The sequence below is a fragment of the Gouania willdenowi genome, chromosome 6, assembly GCF_900634775.1.
Source record: "Gouania willdenowi chromosome 6, fGouWil2.1, whole genome shotgun sequence".
In the NCBI taxonomy this organism is placed as follows: Eukaryota; Metazoa; Chordata; class Actinopteri; order Blenniiformes; family Gobiesocidae; genus Gouania; species Gouania willdenowi.
Genome location: NC_041049.1, coordinates 22,983,202 through 23,002,643, shown reverse-complemented (window position 1 = coordinate 23,002,643; position 19,442 = coordinate 22,983,202). Strand labels below are relative to the sequence as shown.

The 19,442-nt window shown below is 40.4% G+C and overlaps 1 protein-coding gene across 9 annotated transcripts in view; it reads right to left on the bottom strand.

Annotated features, from left to right (window-relative positions):
* Window positions 1–873: 873 nt before the first annotated feature.
* LOC114464803 (NXPE family member 3-like) overlaps window positions 874–19,442 on the bottom strand; it is a 51,456-nt gene continuing 32,887 nt past the window's right edge. For 7 of the 9 annotated variants that reach the window (XM_028449373.1, XM_028449372.1, XM_028449371.1 and 4 more), the window contains 6 exons: window positions 12,151–12,322; window positions 9,360–9,791; window positions 3,983–4,278; window positions 3,317–3,387; window positions 1,764–1,961; window positions 874–1,685 (listed from right to left, as the gene is read on the bottom strand). In XM_028449373.1, the coding sequence (XP_028305174.1) occupies window positions 1,129–1,685; window positions 1,764–1,961; window positions 3,317–3,387; window positions 3,983–4,278; window positions 9,360–9,791; window positions 12,151–12,322 (1,726 nt within the window). In that variant the 3' untranslated portion in view covers window positions 874–1,128. Of the gene's footprint in view, window positions 1,686–1,763; window positions 1,962–3,316; window positions 3,388–3,982; window positions 4,279–9,359; window positions 9,881–10,559; window positions 10,703–12,150; window positions 12,323–19,442 lie in introns of those variants that run through there. The other 2 variants (XM_028449376.1, XM_028449377.1) reach the window with 2 other exon arrangements.

The window sequence follows — 19,442 nt, the reverse complement described above, 5'->3', positions numbered from 1 at the left end:
AGTGTTACAACAGTGGGGCGGCCATTTTACGGCAGTCGGAAAGTGTTCTGTACGAGTGTAGCGTGTTTGAGCAGCTGAAGATAAAAGGTCTCATAAACAAACAGACTGGACATTCCGTGTGTATTACATGGTGTCAGAAGTGGTCCGTGTTTTGCAAAGAGTGTAAATCATGGGAAAATTCAACCCACCGGAAGGTTTCAGCTTTGATAAAACGATGGAGTGGACGGACTGGAAGAGAAGGTTCGAGAGATTTAGGACGGTGACAGAGCTCAGCATTAAGTCCGGAAAGTACAAGTTTGGTCTTTGATTTATGCAATGGGAAGTGAGGCGGAAAATATCTTGAAGTCCTTTACTTTTACTGACCCATCACACCAGAAATATTGTACAGTTGTATCATCAAACGAGTTCCAGAAATATTGTACAGTGGTTTGGTTAATGATTATTGTAAAAAGTGTTCCAGAATGTACACTACGTTATATCGAAAGTGTTTGATAATTTAGGTGCTCACTGACTTTCAGTTTTACTAAAGACTGACAATAGGGTAAATGTCCTTCATTGTTGTTTAATCAATGTTTCACTCAGATTCCCATATAATAGTTTTGTTCTTCATTGGAAAGTTTATGCTTTTACTTAATAAAACTAAAAAGAGAAAAAAGGGGGAGGTGTCAGAGTAATTGAGTGTTTGTGTATTGTCTCTTTCAGACAGCGTTACGACAGAGAGTGTTACGACAGTAACTGAGTGTTTGTGTACTGTCTTTTTAAGACAGCAGAGTGTTACGACAGTGGGGCGGCCATTTTACAGCAGTCGGAAAGTGTTCTGTACGAGTGAAGCGTGTTTGAGCAGCTGAAGATTAAAGGTCTTATAAACAAACATTCTGGACATTCCGTGTTTATTACAAGATTTAATCCATAATCAACAAAATTGTAACAAACAAAGGCTTGAAATATATCCCTTTACATGTAATGAGTCTATAAAATTTCAGCTACACCATAATTTGCAATTTGATTAAGTAATACCAATACATGTAATCCATTACTCCCCAACACTGCTCTGCACCTACCATCTCTTGGAGTTGCTCTGATCTAAATTCCTTTTTTTATCTTTTTCTGACCAATAGTGGTAAAATACTACTTGGTTTGTGTTTGGGGGCATGTGTACGATAAAAGAACATTAATCATATTTTTGATGATTGGAGGTTCTGGGTGGAGGTTGTGTGGAAGTTGATGAGCAAGGACCATCTCCCAGGCATCAACCAGATGAACATTCATGCCTTTAAACACCGCCCTTAATACCTTGTTGCACTGAAGTGAGTACCAGTCACTGTTAAAAATTGAGATGGATGTTGACAGAGCTTGAGGGTTTCCATTTCTTATCACCACAAGAGTATCTGGAGCTCTTAATAACAATCTCAGCACTGCACTCCGGATGCTCATTAACCGCCGGATGTAGATTTTCATCGGAAATGTTCCAAGGTGTGCCCAGATAGTAAAAGCGACGACAGTGTTGGAACCTCCCTTTATATTATCAAGTTCATTTGCAATGTAACGTAACTCACTAACTGAGATAGGTTTAAAACGAATAGGAGGTCCATGGCAGCGATACGTGACAAGGATGTTGTTTTTATAGTCCAGGGACATAAACGGACCAGTTCCCTTGTCAATGTGAAGGGTAAACTCTTTGAGATCTGAAAGCAAAATATTGACAAAAATAATCAAGTGGAATGTAATTTATATATTACCAGTACTTGCTAAAATGTAACTACCTGGTAGTTCTTTGGTGAGGTATTCAAACCACTGCCTCATGGTGGAGTCTCCGTACAGGTGGACCACTTTCCCTCTCAGACACTGAACAATGGATGGAGTGTCAAACTGGTGAACTTGAATAGTACCAAGTGATTTCCATACACCCTTGTAATAAAAGCCAGAGGGTCTGAACATGCTGCTGGTGACAGTTGGTTTATCTGGTAAACAATAATAAAAAAGATTGCATATTAAACAACCTCACAAAAGTAAATGTGTACAAAGTGGGCATAAGTTGTTTAGGAATTATGAATTTGAACAAATTATGAATTTGTTCAAACATCAGCAGTTCTTCATATAAAACTACTGATAAAACAAACATTGAATATGTAAATAGACAGTTAAAAAAAAATAACAGAGTGAATAGCAAGTTCTCCAATTAGACAAATATTATAAAATCAACTTTTCTTCTCATAAATTTGGAAAACTGAACTGTCAGAGGACAATTTAAAAAATAAGAAATAATTAGAGACTTTGTAATTAATCAATCTTGATTAATTTAAATAAATCACCTAACAGTATTTGATACGAGAAGCAATGCTTTTTAATTTAAATGGATTTTGGTACATGACTGAATCAATGAAAAATAATAAATGAGCTTAAACAACAAAACAGTGTTTATTATTTTCATCACTGTAAGCTAACATAATGTGCAATATGAACAAAGAATGAATTAATCAATAAAGAACAGATCCTCTGTTGTAACAGTCAAGTAAGTAGGTAGCTACAGTATCTCCTGTAATGTTTGACAACTTGTTTTCAATCTCTTGACATTATTTATTACTCTATTATTTCTAATGTGTTTAATTGCTCTATTTTCCTTTCCCTGCTTTTAGCTTTTCTCCAAAATCTTGGGCAAACAAAGCAGCTGCTTTAAAGGCTTGTTCTACATGTGAGTAGTTATACAGCAAATATAATGTCATTTTCAGATTAATATCAGAAAGAGTTAGATATTTTTCAATAATGCTGTTATTAGTGAAGACAATTCCATGGATTTTTATGAAACCTTTTCATATACTGTGTATATATATATATATATATATATATATATATATATATATATATATTATGGATGAGCTTATGATTTCATGTCATTTGTCAAGGTTTAGGGTTGTTAAACTGTAAGTAGATTAGATATAGTTATTAAATACAAATCAAATCAATACTATTGAAATAATGAAATGGGCCCTGCATCCCTCTGTACTCGAAAGGTTGGGCCACAAGTTCAAAAAGGTTAAGAACCAATGACTGAGTACTGTTATGTAAAGTAAGAGAAGACTTGATTAGATCAGCTTTAGACAATGAACATTAATCATTACTCTTAGTAAAATAGAAATATTAGATTCACAACAATAAGTGACACAATTAGCAAATCAAATGTTTTGTTTCATACATTTATCTCCAGAAACGAAACGCTGAATAAAGTGTTACAGTTTTTGAAATATTGTTCATTTTACCTGTCAGTAGCGCTAGTGTGGTACTAATACATTAGGTTGTTCGATCAACCTTGCTGTACCTTTATTTTGTTGATACACAGTGACACTTGAAGATCCAGAAGACTGAACAGGGACTCTCAAGTTGATTTTCCTACAACATTGGCAAGGTGAGACAAATTTATTTGTATAGTGCATTTCCCACAAGTAAATTAAAGGTGTGTCACATGTTTCACAGTGCACCATTTAGAAAAATCAAAAAATGAACAATAAAGACAATAATCAGTTTAAAATGACCAATATAATTAATAAAAATATCTCTCTAAGTCAGGGGTCTGCAACCTTTACTCTAAATGGTGCTATTTTGCCTCATCTTGCCTGGATTAAAGTCCACCTGGAGCTGAAAAAAAACCCTTCTCAATGAAGACAATACAGTGTATTGAATTCTACACAAAAATTAAATAATATCGAATAATTTTACGAGTTAATGGATTTGAAGGGCTACAAAACATTACTTAAATTTAAATACATCTTTCTTGTTTAAACATGGAGTGCTTTCTTTTTGTCTTCAACTAGCATATTTAGCAAATAAAAGGAAATCACAATTTTCAGAAAATAAAGGTTTATGTGCTTTTTCTCCATTTCTCTCATGTTGACTTGTTCGTGGATTTGCCATGGTGCGTCAAATATCTCAACATCACAATAACAACTGATGTAGTCTTTAACTAAACTGAAAACATGATACTCACTTTTTAAAAAGCTTGTTCTCCTGGTTTGTGAGAGGGTGAAGATATCCGCCTTTGGAATGTTCAATCCTGGTATTACAGCTCAGGCTTTTGGGTTTTAGGCAGAACCAGGGCTCACCAGTGCGGATATCAGTGTAGTTGCACACTGGCTGTGTTGTAGGCCGTAAGCATACATTGCACACTGTAGTTTCAGTAACTGAGCCTGAGCGAAAGGTACTATTGAAATAAACCCTGTCAGCATTTTCTCCATTTAGCCTCTTCAGCACTGTGACGGCCTCACCAGGGTGAACCAAAATCACCTGGTAGGACAGAGATTTTGAGAATTATTTTAGCACTAAATGCATTGTATATGATGTTTTTTCTGCAATTCAGACATTTTCACATTGCATATTTTTGAACATAAACAGCCTTCTCGAAGGTAGGGTATAAGTTTTATTAGGAGATAACAGAATATGTAATCAGAGGACAGTGCTACACCTGAATGAGGGCAAAAAAGGCAAAGATGTAAAAAGAACAGAACAAAGAAAGGTAGAGAGAGAAGTTGTACAGTCATTGGTGTTCATGAATAAGGTTTTGCTGCTGTTGTGAAACGGATTGGAGTACACTGTGATTCACCTTGAGAATTAGCCCAAATGCTCTTTTACTGCTCAGAACAGAGGTAGTAGATATGTGGTTTCAAACACGGTTGGGGTCAATTACATTTTTCTGTTACAATTACAGTTTCAAATATCAAATACATTTCAATCATGATTACAGTTACCAGCTTTTTTTCCAATTACAATGAAATCGCAATTATTTTTTATCCTCAGAAAGTCAATTACAATAACATTCTCAATTACAAAAGTTCAATTACAATTAATCACAACACAATTGTAAATGATTATCAATTACTCGATTGCAATTATAATTGACCCCAACCAGGGGCGGGGCTGCCGGGGTGGCAACAAAGCCTTGCCACCCCTGCTGCCACCCTATTTTGTACACACGGGCACAGAAATATGCGGCCACAGTTCGCCAACCGGTAATGCCACGGAAGTGCGTTGTTTACATTGGCGCACGAGGGGAAAGAGGTAAAAACATAGCTGCCAACCCTTACGCATTTGCCGTGAGCACACATTTGTATCACTCCAAAAAGAAAAAAAGTCATTCCAAAAGGGAGTAATGGCCCCGGACTTTCTCTCCCCTCTTACGTTCCACTGCCTTCAGACATCGGTGAGTGTCTGTGCACAGGTTTCGCTCGTTTGAGTGTTTTTTGTGCGCTGCAGCTTGTGTGTTCCGTTCACGGATTGTGCAGGTTTGAGTGTGTGTGAGGCAATGTGCGCTGGAGTGGGTGTGTCCAGTGTGTGCTGAATGTGCACACATTTGGGGAGCATATGCATATGTAGCATCGTAATCCGTGTGCCCTCATTTTTTGGTTATTCCATTTTAAAACCAAATCAAAATAACAAATATACAGTGTGATTATTTTAGTTTTACACAAATTCATCATATGCCCCTTAAAATAGGTTTTTATACTTAGTTAAAGAACAGTGTGGCATCATTAACATCTCAATGTTAAAATAATAATAACATGCCAGTGACACTTTTTCCCCCAACTGGTTACAGATTGTTTCAGTGAAAACAACTGTTTTAAAGCCATATTTTTGGAAAATGAAAAACATATTGCACCGTAGTAATTTAAATAAAACTACTACACACTTTTTATCACTCACAATTCCAAGTCTTACACTTTGTTTAATGTTACAGAATGATTCTTCAATGTGATGGATGTGACAATTGTCCTGTTTGTTTTCATGGACAGAAGCTGTTTTTCTGTGTGGATGTTCATCTCCACTCCAGTAAATATTAACAGTGTCAAGCTAGTGACTAGAAGGTTCATGTCCATTCACTTCTGTGCGTCTATAAATCAATATCTGTCAAGGTAAACCTGGTGAAGCTATTTTTTGAATCTTACAGAAGTGCAGAGGAGATAATCATTCTGCTTGTTAACTCACTCAGTGCCATTGACGAGATAATTTGTCATTTCAAATCCAAACGCTCAGTGTCATTTACAAGAAAACTCATCAATTGCGTTATATCATGGAGAATTCTAGAATACACTCTGGCGGAGGTCCCTCATCAATATCTAACCTGTAATTTGATGTACAGATGCAAAATACAGTAAGCAAAACATTCAACTGTTAGCCAAATAGCAAAATAATAGGTGACATGTAGGTGGTAGCAGCGCACTTTTGGATGAGAGATCACCCGTGATGAGTAGAGCTTAGAGGCAGAAGAAAGTTTACGAGACAGACAATGGTGCTCAGAGAGTTGATGCTGAAGTTCCCACCAGCTCACACTCGACCGGAGCATGTGTGGAACTAAATGGACTATTGAGAGTGTCGAGATGGTGAGAGAAGATGATCAAATAATCGAGCTAAATGAGTCATCTCTGCGTGTCGGGAGGAAGAGGAAGTTACATCTGTGTGATCGACGGGGGGGAGCAGATACAAAATACAGTAAGCAAAACAAACTGTGAGCCAGACAACAATGTTATAGTTTTCAATAAAGCAAAAAAAAAAAACAAATAAATGCTTCAACGTCACTGACAGATCTTTATTTTAGAAAAAGCCTGTTTTCTCAGCTTTTTGCTGTGAAACTGGCGATTTGTGTAAAATCTCTTCAACTGCTAATTACGGAAGAATTAAACAAGCTAGAAACGATTTTTGATGAAAGTAGAGACTTTAATCTTTCAGAGTCTGGTGTCAGATTTCAGATTGTCATCGTACAAAATATTCAGTGGGTCTTTAAAAATCAATCAAAATGCTCTAAAATGGCTAGCACTGAGGGGGTAAAAATTCTGAAAATGGCTGGCACTGAATGAGTTAAGCAGCACTGATATGTGTCCATGTTTACAGAGAAGTTGATGATACTAGCACTGAAATTAGTATTTTCTGCATTCACATTGTTTTTAATGATTTAAAGTTAATTTGCACAAACATTAACAATATTTTGGTGAAGCAATATTTTGTATCAGGCTTTCCTTAAAAACCTAAACATAACACAAGGACATTGGGCTAGTTGTGGTCAGTGTGTGTTTAGAAGAGCCAATGTGCACACTTTGTTTTACTTGGCTGTCATTCATGTGAAATTGATTGACAATGTTTTGTAATTCCTGTGAAATGGATTCAGTGCATAGATAAATTCTGAATTTCTTCAGTGACAGTTATCGTGATGTATCGTGGATTAATTTTTCAATGATATATTGATTATCGCGATAATATCATTATTGCGGGCAAAAAAAAATCATTGTGATATATCGCATCACAAGGTACCTGGCGATACCCAGCACTATAATTCAGTATGCTTTATATACGTCTGCTATATGTTGCCACCTCTAAAAAATTCCTTTCCTTTTGCCATCTCAATGATTTTTTTCTACATCCGCCACTGACCTCAACCCTGGTTTCAAGTGTGCTTGTTGAGCACACACAAAACAGAGTCTGTAAGATGCGTGTGATACTTTAAACGCACTTGAACTTTGAGCACCAACATTTTGAATAAATAGGAAAATGGTAGTAGTATGAAGCCAAATTCATCTCAAATATTTAATGTCATCACATATCGGAGTTATAAATAATCATATTGAATGCCCAAAAATATTTTAAAAGCCTGCTGTGTAACAGATGTGTTTTTTTAGTGAGTCTAAGTTTATGGTAGCCTGGCTCAACTCATGATTCATTCATTCTGATGCACAGCAGTGTTGGTAACATAATGCAAGCACACACCACTGATTCCTTGGTAAGTTATTAAACACCTCTGAAATTCTAACCTTTAAAGCCTGATTTAAAATGACTGTCCTTCAGTTATTCCTTGCAGGTAACAGTGACCATCACAGCGCACCCAATCGCTCTCGATTTTATTTGAAAATGCTGCAAGACGAATAACAACAATCGCTCTAGTATTTGCCTGTTTGATCTGCTCTAGACTTTGTCCAAACGAGGCGGACTATCTGAGCAAATAAATCATAGAGCATGTTAACTGCTCTCGGGTCTGTCAGTGTGACTGCACCCTCAGGAACTACACACACAATCCAGATCCCCAAAAACACCAAGCCCCCACACCAGGACCTAGTGAAGCCTACCAAACCCACAGGGGAGCTTTATTAGTGTTCTGGCCTAGCTATTACTGGCTCTGATGCAAGGAGATGGACAGATGGTTCACATGCAGTGGCTCTCGAGGGTCCTAAAACCACCCACCTTGCCCTTGAAGCCCACCACACCCGCAAGCGCTTCCACTCCACCAATAAGGAGAGATACCCACAGAAAGTTTCACCCGACCCGAAAGGGGCCAGGCTTGCATCTGACAAATAGGTAAAGGATTACTGGATTGACTAAGCTAAATAACCAATTTTCCAGAAATGTCAAGAGATTTTATTTTTTGAGACTTTACTTTGATTTTTTTGCTCGTAACACGTTTTTGTTCCGCTTAGAAAGGATTTCAAACAGGTATTTAAAATGGAAGTTAATTCCCTAACCGTAAACGTTTTTCCTGCTGACAACAGTGTTCCTGGCATGAATCTATTCTACCTGAAGCATATCTTTGTTTGAAGAAACACACACAATAAAAGTACTTTAAAGCAGCATTAAAAGAATGTGGAAATTGTGTTGGAACACAGAATAATACTTTTACTAAAGTGTGAGTTTCATGTGCCCCTGTGAGACTGTGTTTGAAAAATATAACTTCAAAAAACAATCACAACATAATGTTGGGGTGGGGGGTTGCCGGGGCACCCTGGCCCCCGCTCTTTCTGCTAATCTGCCTGCGTCCTCGAGTCCGGGGCAGCGCTTGGGTTTGCAGTGGCGGTTTCTTGCACATACGTCGGTCTACGATGCACTAGCATGGCTTGGACTGTGGGATAAAACTTGTAGTGGGCTTAACTTTAGACACGTTGATCCCAAATACCTGTTTCAGGTATTACCACTCACACCTTCCCTCTGTCCACAGCCACCACCATTATAGTTAAGCCTCACGTCTACAACTTCACATCTCACTCTCACTTTACAGTAATCAACTCTTCCTCACCCTTCCATTTCTCTACCTTCAATTGCTCCTCCCTGCTCTCCTCCCCCTCCACCTCCCCCCACCCCCTCACCCAGGTGTAACACTGCCCTCTCTTTTTATATTCTTCATTTAATAAAGTGTTTCTTACCTTTCCTTAGGGAGGGCTGGTGATGGTCACAATTATGCAAAAAATAATGCAATTTATTTAATTGCAATAACAAAAAATGCATTGCTGTCTAAAAAAGATCGCACTTCTTGTAGTGTTGACCTTTGACAGCATGTGTAGACAAGAGAAAAAAAAAAGAAAAAAAAAAAAGAGTATGATAAGTTGTTTTACCTCAATCTCAGCTTTTCCTTCCCAGACTAAAGGGAAAACAGCAGTGTAGTTGCCATTTAGATGATCCACCACCTTCCCGCTCACACCTGCTTTCAAATGCCGGTTCTTGACAGAAGCTAGTAAGACGTCTCCTCCTGAGGTCTTGGGAAGGCATTTGAAGTCATTCATTACGATTCTGACCTCCAGCTGATCCCCTATTCTCCACTTTTCTTCTCCCTTTTTTGGGAGTATAGCAAACTTGCTGCACCATGGATCAGTGGTATTTTTGAAGGTATAATCAGATGTTATGGTTGGGGTTTGTGGCCAAGCAATGGATTTAAGAATTTTGTTTTCTTCAAGAGTCTCTTCAAGAGAGATTGGTCGAAATGCACAAAAGCTCATGTTGATGGGAAGAAGCTGTGAGATGAATGGGGGATCCGCAGTCTTCTGGACCTGAAAACAGAGTGATGCAGTGATTTTGATGTAGCTTTGTAGGGGTGTCCTGATCCAATATCAGTTATAGATATCGGTCCGATATTAGCCTGAAAACAATAATCAGATATCAGATTCAAATTTCTGGATTTTCTGATTGTTTAATTTTTTTCCTTATTTTTTTTATTTGTTATTTATTTTTTTTTCAATTCATTTTTCATTTATTTTATTCAATTGTAGAAGACTGTAGATATTATGTTGAAAGTTATGTAACCAATTGGTTAATAAGAAATGAGTTTTTCTCATACCTACTGTTGCTGACTATTGTTCTCTGTTTGAGCACTTGGTCAAGCCTTTTCTAATGTTCCACACTACAAAATAAATTATTTATTTTAGAAAAGAGAGAGAGAAAGAAAACAAATAATAAAAAAAAAAAAATTAAATAAAAGTATGTATGACTCATGCTGATCAATTGGGGTATCGTCCGATACGCAAGGCTGCAATATCGGTATCATATCGGAAATTAAAAAGTTGTATCTGGACATCCCTATAGCTTTGATTAATATAATGCAGTTACAAGTGTCCTTATAGGACACCAGTATTGAATTTTAATTGCAAGCTCTATTAAAAGATCATATAAAATACTATATATAGGGTTCTTTTATTTTATGTCCTTGTAGAGCAGCCAGGAGGAGAACAATTCCTGAGAGACAGTGGCCGCCATTCATGTCCCAAGCTGTAGACAGGTATTGTGACAAAAAGGGTGACTGCTCAAAAAGGTGACTCTACCAGCTTAGGCGAGAAGGGTCTGTCTGCAGCTGGGCGTTCCCGGTTTGACTCAAGAACGCCCTCTTCCTGTTAGATTTTCATCAACCAATCAGAGGAAGTTATGAGGGAACGACATCAAGGGGGCAGCTTTGTGCAACCTAGCATACAGCATGCCAGAAAGCATTAAAAAGAAGAAGGAACAACATCACTTCCGCAACTTCAGTAAAAGTGAAAGTTGCAAATTATCATTGATTATTACAATAAACAATTCACACAGCTGACTCGATACATGTCACTAATCTTTGTAGTAAATATTGTGCAATACCATAGTAATATTTTCACAGACAATTTACTAGTCACTTTACCTGCTGTTTATTCTGTTCATGTCCTTATGCTGCTGATACATAAACAATCTGCATCACTGTAAACACTTTAGTCTGAACCTACTGCTAATGGCATGCTGTACTTACTCTTGGTACTTATATACTTAAGTGCAATTATAGTTTTTATAGCCTATGCCTCAGGTAACAATTTTAGGCACAAAGAGTTGACTTAATCCTAATATTTCAGATGTTTATATTGTTATCTTATTCATCTTGTTTATCCTTTTTTATTCCTGTTTTGTACTGTGCGCTGTGACATTGAAATTCCCCCACACTGTGGGATGAATAAGGGTTCTCTATCTCCTGACTCTGTACTTGTCATTAACCAGTAGTAATAATGTGCAATACTGTAGTAACTGTAAGAATGCAATAAGGTATCACAATGTGCCCACTCACTTCACCAGTCACTATGTGCTATTTATTATGTCCATATCTTTTATAGCCTTCACGAAAATATTTCTCTGGAACCCCGAATTGCGGAGTGTAAGGCATATACAATTAGGGCAGTTTTAATTATACTTTTTTTTAAATTAAGATGTTTTTTCATCCGCCTTAAATGTGTCAACTTGTTCATTAAAACAACCTTTGTTTTATATCTTCAAATTATATTGTGTTCATCTGTATTTTACTGTTAAGACATTCAGTACATTTATATTTGGTAAAATTATAACTCAAAGCAGTCTCAAAACTGTGAAAGAAGTTATTGTCCTCTTTAAAATTGACACACACTGTTCTTACATCAACTTTGTAAGTTTTTTTTCCTCTGATAAATATATGAAAACTAAAAAACATCCACAGTGACAGGAGGTGTCGCCACCTTGTTTTTTTACGTATCTGGCAGCCTGATGAACGAAAATGCCCATTTTTGGCCGTTGACGGACAATAGTGGCTTAGGCCACTGGAGCTGGCAATTTTTTTGGGTCTCAGATTTTGTCACAACACTTGACTCAAGCCTTAGACTTTTTTTTCCTCCTGGCTGCTCTACAAAGACTTTTAAAGAAAGTATTCAGACTATCCCTCCAGTGTTATATATGTTCTTTTGATAGTTTTCTAATATAATTCATGACAACTATCTTTTAAAATGAGGATATTCATGTAATTTTCATTGCATAAGAAGATCATTTAAGTTGTAATATATTTTTTCATGCAACATTTTTATATTGGCATCGAGTGTGCATCCAATGATTAAAAAAGTCTGAATGCTATTCTACAATTAAAAAGGGTCTCACCTCCACATTGTCCATCCACCAAAGTATGAAGATTATAAGACAACCAGTCAAGCACAGGAAGATGAAACCACACTTTGGAAGAAAAATGGCCTTGACTTTCGGACTGCGAAATGATTGTTCAATCATGGTGGGTGGTCTCTGACTGCAGTGTAGCACTTCAACTGGATCCAATCTGATGTGAAAAAGGCATTGATATGACACCTTTTTCTTATTGGTAATGTTATTAAAGATTATAATCATTTATAATTTTCTTTATTTTTGTCCTCAAAGGAAAAAGATAAAATGAAAATTCCAACCTCTAACTTAATTACTTTTAACAGCATTTATCACTAGTGCTGGGCGATATGCCCAAACATTTACAGTACATGACAAGGTTTTTTGTATTTTTTTTCCACTTTGGACTGGATGTTACACTTACATACATAAATTACATTTGTGAAGGACCATGTAGGCCAGGTGGTATTTTAATTTAAAGATTCTGAAAGTGTGGATTCTAAGTTTTCCAATAGTTCAGACACAAAGAATCAAATAATATTTGAAGAAGATATGGCCGTTTGAATGTTGTCACTCTCTAGTATACAAAGGGAGAAAACAGTCTTCAAACATTCTGTAGTTTTTGTCACTTCAGAGCAGCCAGCAGAGTGGGCAGAAACAAAGGCTGTGCATTTGAATTACTTTAATCCAACCCCCTAGCAATGGTTGTGACTAGCTGAAGGGTTTAATGTAATTCATCCAAAACAAGTATACTTTTATGTCAAAATGGGAATCAACTTGAGTTATTAACTTAAGCTGGTGCACCAGCACGATAGCGTTCTCAGGCAAAAAAGGACGCACAGTGGGACGCGAAAAAGGGGCAGAACTCTCAGTCAAAATTTCACCCGGTACACGGAGCGGCTGACCGAGGACCAACTCAGCAGGGGAGGCATCCAAGTCCTCCTTAGGAGCTGAATGCAGACCAAGCATCACCCAGGGCAAACGATCCACCCAGTTACCATCCGAGAGCGCAGTGCGCAATGCCACTTTGAGCGACCAGTGAAAACGCTCACACAAACCGTTAGCCTGGGGATGGTACGCAGTAGTACGGTGAGCCTGCACGCTCAGGGACCTAGCCAGCGCTGACCAGAGCTCCAAGAAAAACTGAGGACCTCTGTCGGAGGTGATGCCTGAGGGGGTACCAAAACGCGCAACCCAAGCAAAAAGAAATGCACGAGCTACATCCGCAGATATCGTGGAAGACAGAGGAACTGCCTCTGACCATCTGGTGTTCCTATCTACCATTGTCAACAGGTGTGTAAAGCCTTGCGAGGAAGGCAGAGGATCCACCAGCTCCACATGCACGTGATCAAACCGCCTAGCTGGAATCGGAAACGGTTCAAGGGGTGCCCTAGTGTGCCTGTGAACTTTAGCGCGCTGACACGTCACGCACAAAATCGCCCACTCCTTGACCCCTTTGCAAAGCCCCAGCCAGACAAACTTTGCCCCGACCAGCTTGACCGACGCCCGGAACCTCGGATGCGAGAGGGAGTGAATCAACTCAAAAACTCTACGGGGCCAGGCAACCGGCACGTCCCATGGAGAGCACGACCACCTTCCTGCACCGCAAACTCCTCAAGCTTAAGGCCTGTACTGGCTGACTTAAGGGTGAGGATGTCTGGATCACTGGCCTGGTCGGCTGCCATGGCAGATTAATCCACCCCGAGGAGCACAGGACAAGCCAGCATACGTGACAAACAATCAGCAACAGGGTTGGCCTCCCCAGCAACATGCTGAATGTCTGTCGTAAACTCAGAGATGGACGCTAGGTGGCGCCGTTGACGAGCTGACCACGGCTCAGACACCTTAGCCATGGCAAATATCAAAGGCTTATGGTCGACATAGGCTGTGAAAGAACGGCTCTCTAGCAGGAAACGGAAATGACGAGTTGCTAAATACAATGCCAGCAGCTCTCTGTCAAAAACACAGTACTTATGCTTGTTGTCTCTAAGCTTACTGCTGAAAAATGCAACAGCTGCCACACGCCAGCCACGCGCTGCTTGACCACCGCCCTCACAGGGGTGCGTCAGATGTGCTACTTCCGCCAGAGCAGCTTTAGCACGGTCGAAAGCTAGGACCCGCTCAGGGGTCCAATCAACGAGGTCTTTGGCTTTCCCCATTTTCAGGGCCTCATACAGTGGTTGCAGGAGGTGGGCCGCGTGGGGCAGGAAACGAATGTAAAAATATACCATTCCCAAAAACTCCTGCAGGGACTTAACCAATACCGGACGGGGAAAATTTACCAAGGACTGCACTTTGGACGGCAAAGGAACTGCGCCCTTAGACAAAATACGGTGGCCTAAAAAATTGATCACCAATAGGCTAAACTGGCACTTAGCCAGGTTAACAATCAGGCCATTTTTGTCAAGGCGCTGAAAAAACAGCTTTAGGTGCGACAGGTGGTCATCCACCGACGGACTGGCCACCAGGATATCGTTTAAATAGACAAACACAAACTTAAGGTCGTGCAACACTTAGTCCATCAACCATCAACTTTCCCGCTTAAAATCCCTCCTCAATATCACTGGCGATGCCCTCACCTGGTTACAGTCTTACCTCACTAACAGAAAAAAATTATCTTCATCAACAACTGCTCCTCCTCCACTGCCCCCTGTCCCAAAGAGTCCCCCAGGGCTCTGTGCTTGGTCCTCTCCTCTTCACCATCTACCTCCTCCCCCTCGGTCAAATCATTCGTAGTCATGGTCTCCGTTTTCACTGTTACGCCGACGACGTCCAATTATACATCTCCACCAAGTCTATCACCCATGAAACCCACTCCACACTTTCAAACTGTCTTTCTGATATCAAAACATGGCTCCAAGAAAACATCCTGATCTTAAACAGTAACAAATCAGACATACTTCTCATTGGTCCAAACTCCCTCACCCAAACTGCCTCTGACTTTCACCTCATCATTGATAACTCTACCCTGTGTCCCGCCTCTCATTGCCAAAACCTTGGTATCATTTTTGATAATAACCTTTCTTTCAACCACCACATCAAGCAAATCATGAAAAGCACTTTTTTCACCTCAAAAACATCTCTCGTCTCCGTTCTTCACTTTCTTTCCCCGCCGCTAAAACTCTAATTCACGCCTTTATCACATTCCGCCTTGATTACTGCAATAGCATCCTCTTTGGTACAACCTCCACACTCCTAAATAAACTCCGATACATTCAAAAGGCAGCTGCCCGCCTCCTCACCCACACCCGCTCCCGTGACCACATCACCCCTGTCCTCCAAAACCTCCACTGGCTCCCCGTTCCTCAGCGCATCAAACTCCTCCTTCTCACCTAAACAGCCCTTAATAATCAGGCCCCCTCCTACCTCACAGATCTGCTCCACGCCTACACTCTCTCCCGTAGCCTCCGCTCCTCTGATGATAACCTCGTCACTGCCCCCAGGACCCAGCACAGAACCTGGGAGGACAAAGCTTTCTTTGTAGCTGCCCCCACCCTATGGAACTCCCTACCAAGCCACATCCGCAACTGCACCGACCTCCGGTTTCACTCAGCTTTTAATGTTTAAACCACCCACCCACTCACTCCTTTTCTCTATGTCATATTCTCTTCTATCAATGCTCTTGTTGTTATAATGCTGTAAAGTGTCTTTGAGTGTCTGGAAAAGCGCTTTTAAATAAAATGTATTATTATTATTTATTATTAAAACTGCGCCCATGAAAACAAACAGTCACAGACCTGATGCCATAAGTCTCAATAGAGGATCCGTTCGCTGCGCTCAGCAACAGGCCGCTGCTCCGTGATGACAGGTCCGCCTTTGCTGGAGGAAGAAGACTCTTCTGAGAATCAGAATCAACTGGGAACCATTTCCCAGAATGGGAGTCCTCCACGAACAGCAGCTCTTCTTGCTCGCCACCACCCACAGCTGCTACTGAATGCTGGCTTTGGCTTTTCCCTGCATCTCAAAAGCTCGTGGAGGCATGCAGTGCCATGCTTTAGCCAAAACTCAGGTGGAAAAAACACAGGGAGCCTCTGCGCTGTCTCCGGACGGAGACTCCAGCCACCACCGCCAAGCTCTTGTCCACATCCGTCTTCCACAGGTGTTTTAATGCCACACCCTGCACGGAGAAACGTCTGGTAGCCGCAGAACGCGATTGGCCTCTTCAGCCAACCCTTGATAATCACCAGCTGTCAAACTTGGGGCATTGGCTAAAGCAGTGCGCACTGGAGGTGGGAGCTGATGAAGGAAAATGTGCAGGAAAAGGAAGCCTCCATCATCTGATCCCAGTAACGACAGCATGCCGTCCATCAGGTCAACCGCCGAGCCATCACCCAAATCCCGGGAGGGAAAGCAACTGATTTATCCTCACCGCGGAAGACAGGCTAAATCTCCAATGCAGCAGCTGCTTGAATGTAGAGTATTTCCCACAGTGCGGCAGCAGCATGACGTGGTGTGTGGACTGCTGATCCAGAGCCGCGACAACAAAAAAGTACCTGGAGTCGTCCACCGTTTTTTGTGGAGGTTAGTATAGCTTTTAATCAGTTCAGCAGCATCACACGAATAATGATACAAAGCGCGCCAACATATTATATAGGTTGTAAAACCATACCTCCGACCCATTAACCCCTTGGGTGAGAGAACAGTCCCCAAGTGCTCACCGCAAGAACACTGAAACATGTACTAGTAAACTAGTAGAGAGGAAAAATCCTATATGTTAACTAGTAAGGTGCTAATTATCCACTAGTTAAAGGTAGGATTGGCAATTTTCAAAATCTAGCATGATTTTGAATGTAGCCACCCCGACGGCTCCGCCTTTACCCCCTTCCACCTCCCCCCTGTGCTCCGTCACACTCACATGCACTCGCACAGTTGGTGTAGAAGAGAAGCTCAGCTCATCGCTTGTATTGTGTAGAAACTTTGTTGTCTCATGTCTCATTCAGCAGTAAGTAAATAATAAACTTTACCATTATATATGTTAAAAAAACTGACAGTGACAGAGTCAAAACTCTGTTTAAACTCTGTTTTAACTCTGTCAGTGGTGACGCGCTTTCAGTGTGAGCTCATGCATGCGAGGGATCGAGAACGAGCAGGGAGACAGGGATTTGTTAAAAAAAAAAAAAACGGTTTGTTTTTTTCATTGGTGGAAGGTATTGCAGGTTTACAGCTGCTACAGATGATGGATTTTCTTTGATCCTTTTTCAGAGAACATAAGATCTTAATTTCTGTCAGGACTTAAAGACAATTTCAACCAAAAACTAAAAAAATTCATCTGGAGAAAATCGCCTACCCTAGCTTTAACAAGTAACATGTATTTTGTGTTTACTAGTTAACAAGTGAGCCTCAAAATGGTTACTAGTTATGTTGTTAGAGCCAAAATGTTTACCAGTTAAACTAGTAAGACACACACTCAACGAGTATCACTAATAATGCAGTTACACAGTTTACTAGTGAACAAGTGAGGCTCAAAATGGTTAACTAGTTATCTAATAAGACCTAAAATGTCACTATTTGCACTAGTATGGCTCTTGTTGATGAGTACAGTTTTGATTTTACCAATACTACTAGTGAAAGCAAAAATGTTTACTCGAAACACTTGTTAATGTATATTCTAATTAGTGGGTGGGGTCGGAGCATTTTCTAAACCAGGGGCGCTCACTACGTCGATCGCAATCTACCAGTCGATCGCAAAGGTAGTGTTGGTAGATCGCATGACATCAAAAAAACAGACGTCAGCGGCTGATGTCAGCCTATCATCCATCCCGTCAAAAAAGCGAGGGCTTAAAATCGGAGGTAGCTTGCTGACTAGCTTATTAGCTTTGCTGCGCTTAGCGCCGTTGTTTGCGCATGCGCGGTGACCTAAAGGTCAGCCTATCAGCCATCCCGTCACTTGATTGACATGCAGGGCAGCCAGTCAGATGACGACTGAATTTTCCTGACCTTTAGGTCACCGTGCATGCGCAAACAACAGCGCTAAGTGCAGCAAAGCTAACAAGCTAGTCAGCGAGTTACCTCCGATTTTAAGCTAAAGAAAGCCTATGTTCATCAAAAATGAGCGGGGTTGCTGGACCAAGTAACAAGACAAAAACGTATCACTTTCATACGGAATGGGAGGTGGACTTTCTGTTCACGATGTCATTTTCTAAGTGCGTTTGCCTCATCTGCTGGTCTGCCATCGCAATACCAAAGAAAGGAAAGGTGGAGCGGCATTTCCGGACCGTTCATGGAAAATACGACACCGACTTCCCGCCAAAAAGCGAGCTGAGAAAGAGAAAGGTGAATGAACTAAAATCCCAGTTGTCCGGACAGCAGTCATTTTTCACACAACATACTTCAAAAGCAAAAGTAGCCACCGAAGCATCGTTCCGGGTGAGTCACGTCATCGTTAATAACATGAAGTCCTTCTAAGATGGAGAGATAGTAAAAGAGGCATTCGTTGAAGCAGCTGACTCATTGTTTCGAGACTTTCAAAATAAGGCAGAAATATTATCTTCAATCAAAGCTCTGCAGCTGTCAAGAAGTACAGTTACACGGCGCTGTGAAGCCATAGCTAAGGATGTAACCCAGCAAATGTGGAAGGACATCAGGGATTGTGAGTGTTTCTCACTGCAGTTGGACAAATCAACTGACGTGAGTGACACAGCCGAGATGTGCATTTTCATTTGTATGGTGTTTAGTGATATCACTGCAAAAGAGGAGCTATTAACAGTACTTCCCATGAAAGAACACACGCGAGGAGAGGACATATTTCTGTCGTTTAAATCTTTATTGAGAAAATTCAGCTCCCAGTGTACAAATTGATGTCTGTCACCACGGATGGAGCACCCGCAATGGTTGGCCGCGTGAATGGATTTATTGCCAAGTGCAGGCAGGACGATGCTTTCCCAGACTTCCTGAACTACCATTACATAATCCACCAACAAGCGTTTTGCGCTAAAATGCTCAACGTGAAAGAGATCATGGATGTGGCAACGAAGATCGCCTGTTCTATTCGAGCCAGATCGCTTCAAAGACGGTTATTCCGTGCACATCTGGAGAAGGCTGACTGCGACCACTCTGAGTTGTTGCTACATACTGACGGGAGATGGCTTAGTCGAGGAAAATTCCTGCAAAGATTTCGAGAGCTCTGTCCTGAGATTAAGGAATTTTTCTGTGTAGCTGGACATGCAGAATACAAGCAACTAAATGACAATCAGTGGCTGTGATCTGACAAACATGTTGAATGACCTTATTCTACAGCTGCAAGAAAAAGACAAAACAGTGATCAATATGATCAGCTCAGTTAATGCTTTCAAACGAAA